Here is a 13,099-nt window from a genome sequence, read left to right as displayed (position 1 = left end):
ATTGTTCCTAGAACATACTGTATTAGTTTTAGTCATGTTAGCCTATATTTTAACATGATTGATTCTCCCTCCTTGGTCTTCGATACTCTTATTTCATCCTGTTTCTCTTCAAGATACATAGTTAATAACTGGCCTCTTCTAAGTGACAATAAAAAAAACATGATAAAAGCATCTTTTGGGGAAAAGGCTTATGGGCATCAATTTTGCTTTCATTTATGTTGTATTATTTTCAGGAGTAATTTCAAGGAAATCATTAAAAAGAAAAGGACTACTTGTAGCACCTTAGAGACTAACAAATTTATTTGAGCATCAGGAAATCATTGGCGTTATACTGATGTAAAAGCTGTGTGAGATCAACATCAGGCTCTAGAATTTTAGGGTGAAATCCTGGTTCTGCTGAAATCAGTGACAAAACTCCCATTGATTTTGGTGGGGCTGGGATTTCACCTCCAGTGCTCTTGCATTGCACTGCTTAAGTACAGGCACAGCCATAGCTTTTCTTTCTGCCGTTTCAAGTTGTCTGTGTCACAAGAGATGTATAATAGGTTTAATCCTAAAAAGCTATCGTACAAGTGAAAATAGAGAAACAGCCATACTTTAATTTAAAACTTCCAGATACACACTGGAATGAGATTTAATAAGCCAGTTACAGTATTATAGGTTTATAGTATAATTGATTATTCACAACACTTCGAGGTTTACCAACCGATTAGCAGTTATACTGCCCTTACTGAGCATAGTAGTAAATCCTCAATGCACATGTTTTCAATAAGAAATTGGTAAATATTTTGCATATAGTAAAAGTCTTAGCAAATAAAATATTTAGATTTATTTGGATTGTTATTTTGTTATGCAAAATCATTAAGTCTGACAAGTTACTGCAGGTTCTTATCCCCTACTTATCTCTCTTTATTATATGATGCTTACTGAAAGTTATGCAGATTTTATCTTTGCAATGGGATAGGGAGTGGATGATTTTCACTTTCATACCCAAGCTGACATCATTTGCTTCTGACAGACTACAGATGCCAAGGTCTCTCTTCACTAGTTAGTATGCTTTGTAGCCTCCAAACACTCTAAAAGGAATTGAGTGATACTATTCCACCACTCAACACTTGGAATATAAAGAGCACTTCCCTTTTTCAAGGGATTTTCCCTTCCCTTTCACAAGGATCATTTAACCCTCCCGACATCCCATGAGAGAGATGTAAGTAGTGTTATCTAAATATCTTAGATGTAGAAACTGAGGCAGAGGAGTGGTTACTTCCTCATGGCCACCAATTTAATCTGTATCTGAGCGAAGACCAGTGGCAACTTTAGGCCTATGTGACCAAAGAGGCCTTATGCTGTACAGACACATAACCACTCAACCAGAGTACTATTTCCATTTCCCATTCTATTCTCCTGCCAAGGCGCTGTGACAGAGGTTGAATTCCCAATCTGGTCTTTGCTTTTCCCTGCTTAGAAAGGTGAATTTCAATTATTTTCCTTGGATTGCTGCTCCATTTGGAGTAGTACAAAGCCTTGCAAATAGGGGTTTGGGAGTGCTTTAAGACATGCACGATGGGTATGGAGATGGGGATATGGAGAGGAAATATGATACACTCTGTTCATAGCAAGGTCCCTCCCATAAAAGATTCCTAGCTTAAATATACTCTAACTGTATAACTCTAGCCTATGGCAATCAGTAGTTCAGGCTGCAGCCCAAAGAATGAAGTTTGGACATTTGTAGAAAGCAGTTTTCCATAAGCAAATGACAGGAGTTAATCTGAGCTGAAAAAGACACCTAGGTTTTCAAGTAACATGCCTGAATGAAGTGAAATTATGCAATACTAGCATTTTGAGGGGGGAAGAGGAGTGATAAAATAAATGAAGTATATTTAATCTAATGAGCTGTTAAATAAAAAATGACACTAGGCTTTTCTTTCATGAAATTTTGTCATTTGGGCTGGTTGGCTTCCTGGAATAATTTAACTACCATCTGGCATACAGTCCCAATGGAAAAGGTGCATCTCTTCCAAAAAGTAGAAAGAAAGGTTAAAACTTTTCCAAAGCCAGCACCCATGACATGTCAGTTACATATGATGGTGGAGCGGTGAAAAGACACATGAAAGCTGTGCAGCTGCCTTTTCTGCTCAGTAGAAAAGCCAGGATGAAAACATTGATACTAAGGGCTCTGGGGAGGTGACCATTCCAAGAGCCCTGGAAACAATTTCTCTTTGATCAACAAGCTAACGTTGAAGTCAAGCATTTTTTTAATGGAGTGAATGGATGGTAGAAATTCCTAAAGCCGTGCTTCCAGAGACATGTCTTTTTTAACTGTGGCTATGATTTTTTACAGACATCATAAGAAATGGCACATAAGCTATGACTTATGCTGGGGAAGAAGGGGTGGGGAAAGAAAATACTTCATTTTAATTGAAAAGAATTTGGATGCTTTTCATTTACAGCAGAAACATTAGCCAATCATTTGAGTCCATGTTCTGACAATGGCTGGGGAATAGTGGTGTTTTCCTTTAGTTCACTTGGAATGAATACTGCTGACATTGATCTTTTCGGTTTCTTTCCTGGTGGTTGATTATCAGCTCCCAAACCAGCTAATACATTTCTGAGTAACTGAGCAGTCAATTAGGTATTCCAGTGAACAGCTGTCACTTTAAAGGAACATTGTAATCCTTCTTTTAATCTCCATACCAGTAGTTTAAAACATACAATATTAACCGTGTCCTTGTGATGGGTTATATTAAAATGAGATGATATGCTACTTTTTTTCAAAGGTGGGGATGTGGCTGGAAGTTCATGGAGTTCTGGGGTACAACATCCTTTGATCCCCTTTATGAGTAAAGAGGGTTTGCTGCCGCATGTCTGCTTGCTGATTATTTTCTTTCTTTCTCTTTGTCTCTCCCTTTCTCTGCCTGCCTCCTATTCTTCTGGTAACTTCAGAAACAGTAGCTATGGCAACAACTCTTATTCCTCTACAAGACCTTATTCTGGACTAAGTGCACCTACAACACCCATTTCTCGTTATGGGACAACTCTTTCACCACCTCAGGAGACCAAATCTGAAAGGTTTGTAAGAAAGTTCTTAGTAATTAAATCTGCATTTTGAAATTATCCCGGCATATAGAGAGTAGAGGAAATAATGGTTGTGTCTGTGTATGTCATTGTGTCTGAATTTTAAACATTTGTCCTAGTCAGGTCTGTTTTAACACTTATAGATAGAATTTACCAAAAGCAAGAAAAAATTTTTCCCTCACTCTTTCTAAGTGGATTGTTTGTTGTGTTATTTTTAATGGCCAGATCTATTTCCATCCCATCACTGCTGCTTCCATCTAGAATTGTTACAACAGAGTTAAGTACTTGAAGGGTTTTTAGAACAAATTTTATTTCTCCTAGTTTTTGAAATATTTTTCCACAATTCTAGTTTCATTTACACTGAGGCAAATTCAGATTAACGTCATCAAAGTCTAAAATGTCCAAATTTCCCATGGTATAATTTTGGCCCTTCATTTTCTTGAAAATGCATAATTTATCTTATTGCTTTTAAATCACAAGCAAAATGTTTTCCATAATATGTCAGGGAGACACATACTAACCTACCAACTAGCTTTAAAAAAAATAAGTCTATGAGCTATCAAAATACCACGATAAATTATGGTCCACTAAGGTATGTAGAAAAAAAATATAAAAAAAAGAATGTTATGGATACATGCAAGAAATTCCACTTGGCAAGAGGTTTAGACCACCAGAAATTAACTGACTGTTACTGCTTGAAAGTAAACGACAACTCCAAAGGATATCATGCTGGGTTAAAGAGGGAGAGGTAGGAGATTTTAATTATGCAGCTGTCAAGACCGGTTAATCTTAAATAATTTCCAGCCGGGCTTGATGGGCTCAGATTCACATGTTGCCAGATTGGCCTTTAATTCTTCAAAAGCCTTCTGCAAGTTAGCAGCTTACAGGGGCCTAGTTTACCCTAAACCTCAACTCTAAACTTGGCCATTAGCCTCTGCTTTGGTTAGTGCAGACTTTTGCTCCTTCTGTGAATTTGTTCGAGCTTTTTACTAGCCACTGTACCTGTGTTTTAACATACCAAAATATGTTACCCAGGGCCTTTTGTTTATGTGCCACTGAATTTACATTTCCAAGTCATCTTTTGAGTTTAATTGTTTCCTCTTTAATTTTCCTCAGTGTTCCCTTTGTTATATTTTTAATTGCTTATTTCACTGAATCTTTCCACCGTCTGGTGTGAGTGGTTCCACAGTCTGTAAGTGTTTCCAACCACAAGGTATTGATTTAATCCTGCTTTCAAGTGAGTAATTACATTAAATATAACCATGGTGAAAGGCACAGTTTTTCATTTGCTCATCTTCCTATAGGAACTTAGCTGGATTTATCTTTCACAGTCTGGGTCAAATCATTGTCATGTGAAACCAGAACAAAAGACTCCATACAACCACTGTCACTCTTTTATCTCTTAGAAACAGAGATTCAAATCAGCCAAAGTTACAAGTATTCCAGTTCTTTTGAGGTTTTTGATTAATAAACTTGTGTAAGAACAATTGTTTTTGTTCTCCAGTTGCTTGTTGAACAGATTTAACGAGGACAGTTAATACTTGGCTTGCATATGTAGTAGACATTGCGATTAGGGCTGTGAAAAACTGCCTGAACACCTGAAGCTAGGTCAAATTTGAAATTAGGACTCAATGGGTATGTCTACACTATGGAATAAGGTCGAATTTATAGAAGTCGGTTTTTTAGAAATCGGTTTTATATATTCGAGTGTGTGTCCCCCCACAGAAGTGCATTAAGTGCATTAACTCGGTGGAGTGCTTCCACAGTACCGAGGCTAGAGTCGACTTCCGGAGCGTTGCACTGTGGGTAGCTATCCCACAGTTCCCGCAGTCTCCGCTGCCCATTGGAATTCTGGGTTGAGATCCCAATGCCTGATGGGGCTGAAACATTGTCGCGGGTGGTTCTGGGTACATAACGTCAGTCCCCCCTTCCCTCCCTCCGTGAAAGCAAGGGCAGACAATCGTTTCACGCCTTTTTTCCTGAGTTACCTGTGCGGACGCCATACCACCGCAAGCATGGAGCCTGCTCAGGTAACCGTCACTGTATGTCTCCTGGGTGCTGGCAGATGCGGTACGGCATTGCTACACAGTAGCAGCAACCCATTGCCTTGTGGCAGCAGACGGTACAATACGACTGGTAGCCGTCCTCATCATGTCCGAGGTACTCCTGGTCGCCTGTGTGAGGTCGATCAGGAGCACCTGGGCAGACATGGGTGCAGGGACTAAATTTTTAGTGACTTGACCAGGTCATTCTCTTAAGTCCGGCAGTCAGTCCTATTGAACCGTCTTATGGTGAGCAGGTAGGCAATATGTCCTTCTGCACCGTCTGCTGCCAGCCAAAGATATAAAAGATAGATGGAGTGGATCAAAACAAGAAATAGACCAGATTTGTTTTGTATTCATTTGCCTCCTCCCCTGTCTAGGGGACTCATTCCTCTAGGTCACACTGCAGTCACTCACAGAGAAGGTGCAGCGAGGTAAATCTAGCCATGAATCAATCAGAGGCCAGGCTAACCTCCTTGTTCCAATAAGAACAATAACTTAGGTGCACCATTTCTTATTGGAACCCTCCGTGAAGTCCTGCCTGAACTACTCCTTGATGTAAAGCCACCCCCTTTGTGGATTTTAGCTCCCTGAAGCCAACCCTGTAAGCCGTGTCGTCAGTCGCCCCTCCCTCCGTCAGAGCAATGCCAGACAATCATTCCGCGCCTTTTTTCTGTGCGGACGTCATACCAAGGCAAGCATGGAGTCCGCTCAGCTCACTTTGGCAATTAGGAGTACATTAAACACCACACGCATTATCCAGCAATATATGCAGCACCAGAACCTGGCAGAGCGCTACCGGGCGAGGAGGCGACGTCAGCGCGGTCACGTGAGTGATCAGGACATGGACACAGATTTCTCTGAACGCATGGGCCCTGCCAATGCATGCATCATGGTGCTAATGGGGCAGGTTCATGCTGTGGAACACCGATTCTGGGCTCGGGAAACAAGCACAGACTGGTGGAACCGCATAGTGTTGCAGGTCTGGGACGATTCCCAGTGGCTGCGAAACTTTCGCATGCGTAAGGGCACTTTCATGGAACTTTGTGACTTGCTTTCCCCTGCCCTGAAGCGCATGAATACCAAGATGAGAGCAGCCCTCACAGTTGAGAAGTGAGTGGCGATAGCCCTGTGGAAGCTTGCAACGCCAGACAGCTACCGGTCAGTTGGGAATCAATTTGGAGTGGGCAAATCTACTGTGGGGGCTGCTGTGATGCAAGTAGCCCACACAATCAAAGATCTGCTGATATCAAGGGTAGTGACCCTGGGAAATGTGCAGGTCATAGTGGATGGCTTTGCTGCAATGGGATTCCCTAACTATGGTGGGGCCATAGACGGAACCCATATCCCTATCTTGGCACCGGAGCACCAAGCCGGCGAGTACATAAACCGCAAGGGGTACTTTTCAATAGTGCTGCAAGCTCTGGTGGATCACAAGGGACGTTTCACCAACATCAACGTGGGATGGCCGGGAAAGGTACATGACGCTCACATCTTCAGGAACTCTGGTCTGTTTCAAAAGCTGCAAGAAGGGACTTTATTCCCAGACCAGAAAATAACTGTTGAGGATGTTGAAATGCCTATAGTTATCCTTAGGGACCCAGCCTACCCCTTAATGCCATGGCTCATGAAGCCGTACAAAGGCAGCCTGGACAGTAGTCAGGAGCTGTTCAACTACAGGCTGAGCAAGTGCAGAATGGTGGTAGAATGTGCATTTGGACATTTAAAGGCGCGCTGGCGCAGTTTACTGACTCGCTTAGACCTCAGCGAAACCAATATTCCCACTGTTGTTACTGCTTCCTGTGTGCTCCACAATATCTGTGAGAGAAAGGGGGAGACGTTTATGGCGGGGTGGGAGGTTGAGGCAAATCGCCTGGCTGCTGGTTACGTGCAGCCAGACACCAGGCCGGTTAGAAGAGCACAGGAGGGCGCGGTACGCATCAGAGAGGCTTTGAAAACCAGTTTCATGACTGGCCAGGCTACGGTGTGAAAGTTCTCTTTGTTTCTCCTTGATGAAACCCCCCGCCCCTTGGTTCACTCTACTTCCCTGTAAGCTAACCACCCTCTCCTCCTCCCTTCGATCACCGCTTGCAGAGGCAATAAAGTCATTGTTGCTTCACATCATGCATTCTTTATTCATTCATCACACAAATAGGGGGATGACTACTAAGGTAGCCCAGGAGGGGTGGTGGAGGAGGGAAGGAAAATGCCACACAGCACTTTAAAAGTTTACAACTTTAAAATTTATTGAATGCCAGTCTTCTTTTTTTTGGGCAATCCTCTGTGGCGGAGTGGCTGGTTGGCCCTGCACCGCGTTCTTGGCTGTAGTGGCAGTCTGTGCTCCAGCTGCCTTTGCTGCAGCTCAACCATACACTGGAGCATACTGGTTTGATCCTCCAGCAGCCTCAGCATTGAATCCTGCCTCCTCTCATCATGCTGCCGCCACATTTGAGCTTCAGCCCTCTCTTCAGCCCGCCACTTACTCTCTTCAGCTCGCCACCTCTCCTCCTGGTCATTTTGTGCTTTCCTGCAGTCTGACATTATTTGCCTCCACGCATTCGTCTGTGCTCTGTCAGTGTGGGAGGACAGCATGAGCTCGGAGAACATTTCATCTCGAGTGCGTTTTTTTTTCTTTCTAATCTTCATTAGCCTGTGGGTTCAGGGGGTACTGGCTCCAGGTCCAGGGTGAGAAACAGTTCCTGGCTGTCTGGAAAACCGGTTTCTCCGCTTGCTTGCTGTGAGCTATCTACAACCTCGTCATCATCATCATCTTCTTCGTCCCCAAAACCTGCTTCCGTATTGCCTCCATCTCCATTGAAGGAGTCAAACAACACGGCTGGGGTAGTGGTGGCTGAACCCCCTAAAATGGCGTGCAGCTCATCATAGAAGCAGTATGTTTGGGGCTCTGACCTGGAGCGGCCGTTCGCCTCTCTGGTTTTCTGGTAGGCTTGCCTCAGCTCCTTCAGTTTCACGCGGCACTGCTTCGGGTCCTTCATGCCCTGGGAGATTTTGACAAAGGTTTTGGCATTTCAAAAACTGGAACGGAGTTCTGATAGCACGGATTCCTCTCCCCATACAGCGATCAGATCCCGTACCTCCCGTTCGGTCCATGCTGGAGCTCTTTTGCGATTCTGAGACTCCATCATGGTCACCTCTGCTGATGAGCTCTGCATGGTCACCTGCAGCTTGCCACGCTGGCCAAACAGGAAATGAGATTCAAAAGTTCGCAGTTCTTTTCCTGTCTACCTGGCCAGTGCATCTGAGTTGAGAGTGCTGTCCAGAGCGGTCAAAATGGAGCACTCTGGGATAGCTCCCGGAGGCCAATACCGTTGAATTGTGTCCACAGTACCCCAAATTCGACCCGGCAAGGCCGATTTAAGCGCTAATCCACTTGTCAGGGGTGGAGTAAGGAAATCGATTTTAAGAGCCCTTTAAGTCGAAATAAAGGGCTTCATCGTGTGGACGGGTGCAGGTTTACATCGATTTAATGCTGCTAAATTCGACCTAAAGTCCTAGTGTAGACCAGGGCAATGTAAAAGTGACCTTCGGAGGCCTTTTCTTGATGAGGAAGAGTGGTCCCAGTGTACTTGTGCTTAGATTACACGTGCTCGTTCAGTTTGACCCTAAACTTGACCTTTTACAGATGCAGAGTAATGCCTTTAGCTTGATTTTAGTAGATCGAGTTGTATCATAGGCACTAGCAAAGACTACTTCAAAGAGTTAAAAGCAGCTTTTTTATGAGTACAGTGTAGAGCAGCTAAACAGGAATTGAATGCAAACATTTCACAAAGGGAACATCCCTTCATTTCTATCCTGTAATTACATGTGTATTTGTGTCCATATATATTATATGTAGGTCTGTAAAATTAGGACTCCTTTTGAGTCCAGCAGTACAGAGCTCATGACAGCAGAAAAATATGTAATTACATTTTTACATGAAAAAACTAATAACTTAAAATAACATATCCATGCGTAAATGTTATGACTTAAAATATACCTCTGGACCTTCCAGGAGTAGAATCAAGCCCTGTCCCACTGGGACATGGAGTTATCTCCTCTTTCCAATGACATAAATCTATTTCTAGCCCTATCAGGCGTTAACCTGTCTCTGATGCTGGACTGAATATTGCCTGTGGTGAGTGTAAATTGGGTTGGGAGGGAAAAAAAGGTTCAGTGTCAGGATATCCAAAAATACAGTGGCCCTTTGAAGATGCTCATGAGTTTGAAATGTTAGACGTGGACCTTGGGCAGCGTGCAAGTGGCTCAGAGTATGTGATGCATTTATTTTATCTCCTGGCTCTGCAATTCATCACATGGATGTGTCTTCTACATATGGCATGTGTATATTATAATTTCAGCAATAAAAGAAGCATTCAACCCTTCATTTTGAGACATGATTACACAGGTCAAAATTCATCCCCTTTGAAGAAAATTATGCAACAAAAAATCTTACTCTTATCTCTAGGCACGAAATACTAATTGTTACCCTTGATGAAACATTCATTTCTTTTGGGCATCTGGCTGTGGAAGGGCTGCACAGATCTACAAATGTGAAACCCAGTTGTACAAATAGATTTTAACTCTTACCAGTATGGCAACTCATGAGAGGGACACAAAGGGGGCACCACCTAAAGGGGGAGCATGTGACCCCCCTGTGACCTCACATGTGACTCCTTCTCGCCCACATCCCAGGGTCATGCTCTCCCCATCCCTTCCCCATCCCACGTTACCTGGGTGGGAGGCTCTGTCCTCCTGCTGCGCTGGCTTTCCCTGGCATTCGGCTGCTCTTCCTGGCAGCCAGGCCCCAGAGCCACTCCCAGATGCTGTCCGGTGCAGCACAGCAGCTGCCTAGGAGAGTGCCTGGTTCTCCCAGGCAGCCACAGTGCTGCACCGGGCAGAGTCCCAGACAGTGTGGCCGGAAGAGGAGGGGCTCTGACCTTCCGGCTCTGGTCCCGCCTCTTCCTCTCCCGGCCCGGGCCAGCAGGGGCACTTGAGCCTGGGGAGGGTTACTTGTAGAGCCCTGCGCGGATACAAATTTATATCCGTGGATGTGGATATCCGTAGATGGAAGTCGGTATCTGCTGAACCGCAGCACCCTCCTGGGAACCGCAGTGGTGAAAGGAGCAGAATGTGGGGCCGCTGGGGGGCCCCATGCCAGCAGCTCCTCCGGCGTGGCATTACCATCCCCAGCCCCACCCCATCCCTTCCACGTAGCTGCTTCTCCTGTCTGGGGTCCTTTCACCGCTGCGGCTCCCGGGAGAGCAAGCCCTGCGGTGTTCAGTGGATACCAAATGTGTCTTTCTGATATGGTGTAACAGCAATAAATGTCTTAATGGTATAGCCTACCTGGCGGTACCAGCTTTCTTGCACCACTGGTGAAACCTTTGGTCATTGTTCAGCCAATAGCTTGACAAATATCTGGGTCCAAACCTAAGTCTTTGTTTCTTGTATTGTGTATGAGCTTTAGTTCTAGCTATTTCATTACTAGAAATTACACTGATGGACAAATTAGTCATCACAAAGTACAGGAGCCTTTTCCCGTGCTTTGTAAGCAGTTTGCATTTTGTTGAGTTGCCTGGCCTCTGGTGTTCTGAAACAATAAGGAAAAATATTTTAAACTTATGTCAATAACTAGTATTAAATTTGGGTTAATTATCAAATGAAATATTAAACATCAAAAAGGAGAAGAATGTATATTTATGTATACTACAAATAATAATAAAACCCCTTTCTCAATGAGTGTAATGCACTCATAGCTTTGGGGGGACCCGATCCTGTGAATTTTTATGAGCATGAGTAAGGATTATTCATATGACTAAAGATTCTAGTATGGACCTGTATAGTATATAACACCTCCTGCCATGTATGTGGGAGCTGCACAAAATGAAAAACAAGAATAATTAAAATATGTTGAACTCAAAGGACTACAAAGAAGCAAACACCATCCCAAAATAAAAGCTAAAGAAAGAGTCAGAATAAATCTGAAAAGCAGGAGTGGGTAATATAGCAAGGATGAAATTGTCAAAGAATAACTGATTTGCACAGAAAGAATAACTTACATTTATGGGGACTTGCCCTGCAAGGTCCTGAGCACCCTGGCCTTCATCCAGCAAAGCACTCAAGCTTAGCTTTAAGCATGTACTAAACTGCTTTGCTGGTTTGCAGCCAGAGTGCCCAGGACCTTGCAGGATGAAGCCATAAAAGTCTTTGAGGGAGTGTTACAGATCAATGTGATTATCCTGGATTTATGGATTTTGTATGTGAACCTCAGGTGGAGGTTAGAGTTGTGAAAAATGCATGTATCCAACAGCTTCCTTTTGCCTATTGAATGCACCCCTTTATATGCAATTATTTATTGAAATATTTTAAGCCTCCAGTTTGTTATGATGTAGCATACACAGATTTTCAGGGTTTGGGATTGAATTTAAGTCAAGCACATGATTTCTGGGTGCTCTGCCATTCCAGGTGTACACACCATGTTACTCCAGTGACAGGTCTACTCTAAGCAGGGCAGAATCATGTTTTTCTTATGGAATCGTGAAATTCATAACTTGCAAAGATGCACGTGGAGGGATCTAAGGATGGAATTTTGCTTATTGGACAGTGGGCTGTAATGTATGTTACACTAATCACCAACTAATTAGTTCAAAGTACCATGGAACTTTTCAGTAACCTCCATCTGAGGTATTCGTGTGAGATTATGTAGATGCTGTTTCCTATCTCCTGATGGTAAAAATTTGAAAATAAAAGAAGCTTGGTAAGCAGATGCAATTAATAGTTAACTCCAAGGTGAGTTTTTTGCTTTCAGTTTATGGTTTCGGAGTTATCAAAGGACAGCATAAATGATCTCCTCTATATCCTTATTTTTTATCTCGTTTAGGGGAGAATTATCCAACAAGCACTTCATATGTGATTGCTGATACAATTTATCTGACCTTAAAGAACAAGAAATAAGGAGAGAAGCATTTATCTCAGTGCTATCTAGCATGATTCAGTCTGAGTTTGATTCAGTTGATGGACCTTTCAGAACGTGGGCTGCATTTTGCCTATGAAAACGAGAGCTACACCTTGAGTTTGAAAGAAGAGTAATTGACATTCCTGTTTTTAAAACCATTCTTTGCCTAAAATCTACTGAACAAAAACATTTGTATAATTCAGTGCAATAGTATAATTCATTGCAATTCAGGCTTAGAGGGCTCTGGCTGCAGAGCTGTAATATTGCAGTGCAGATCTTCGGACTTAGGCTGGGGCCTGGGCTTTGCAACCCTCCCCGCCCTCCCCCCCGTAGAGTCCCAGAGCTCAGGCTCCACCCCAAGCCTGAATGTCTACACCACAATTTTACAACTCTGTAGCCCAAGCCTGAGTCAGCTAACCCTGGCCAGCTGCAGGTGTTTAATTGCTATGTAGAAGTACCTACACTCTTTTACCCTGTGATCTCACCACTGGAGACTGAAGGTGGAGACAGATGGGTTTATAATAGGGGGAAAGTCGTGCCCTTGCTCTAAAAATCAAGGATGGTTAACTGGTGACCCAGGGGCTGCATCCAGCCCACCTGATCATTTTATTAGCCCACCCATAGGTGGCCAGTGAAAATATTCGGGGGAGGGGGGGTTGAGTAGGGGCACAGCCACAGGTGAGCCTGAGTGGCTGGTAGCACCCATGCCCACCCAGTTCTGAGAAACACACACACTGCTTGTAGTGAGGTCACTTGCAGGGAGTGTGGAGCAGAGCGAAGCCAGGACTGGAAGCCTGAGCCAATGTGCTGGGTCGCAGCACCACTCAATGGCCCAACCACTTCTCCATCACTCACAGAGGGGAGGGGGCTCTGTCCCACACCTTCTGGCTCTTGTTGCTGTCATTGATTCCCAGTTTCCACCGCCAAACTGACTGTGGCCAATCCCTCCTCGCCCAACGTGGGAAGGTTGGGGCACATCTCTACCAGGTGTGCAGGGACAGTAATCAATGCCAATAGACCCTTCCTG

The 13,099-nt window shown here is 43.8% G+C and overlaps 1 protein-coding gene across 12 annotated transcripts in view; it reads left to right on the top strand.

Moving 5' to 3' along the window:
• FHOD3 (formin homology 2 domain containing 3) overlaps window positions 1-13,099 on the top strand; it is a 619,164-nt gene that overhangs the window by 476,241 nt on the left and 129,824 nt on the right. For 10 of the 12 annotated variants that reach the window (XM_074945213.1, XM_074945211.1, XM_074945210.1 and 7 more), the window contains one exon: window positions 2,944-3,069. The exons of the other annotated variants lie outside the window; for them this stretch is intronic. In XM_074945213.1, coding sequence (XP_074801314.1) covers window positions 2,944-3,069 — 126 coding nt within the window. The remainder of the gene's footprint in view (window positions 1-2,943; window positions 3,070-13,099) is intronic. 12 annotated transcript variants of the gene reach the window in all.

This window comes from Natator depressus, chromosome 2, assembly GCF_965152275.1.
Source record: "Natator depressus isolate rNatDep1 chromosome 2, rNatDep2.hap1, whole genome shotgun sequence".
Classification (NCBI taxonomy): Eukaryota; Metazoa; Chordata; order Testudines; family Cheloniidae; genus Natator; species Natator depressus.
Note: the sequence above shows the minus strand (reverse complement) of the source record. Positions and strands in the feature narration are given on the sequence as shown.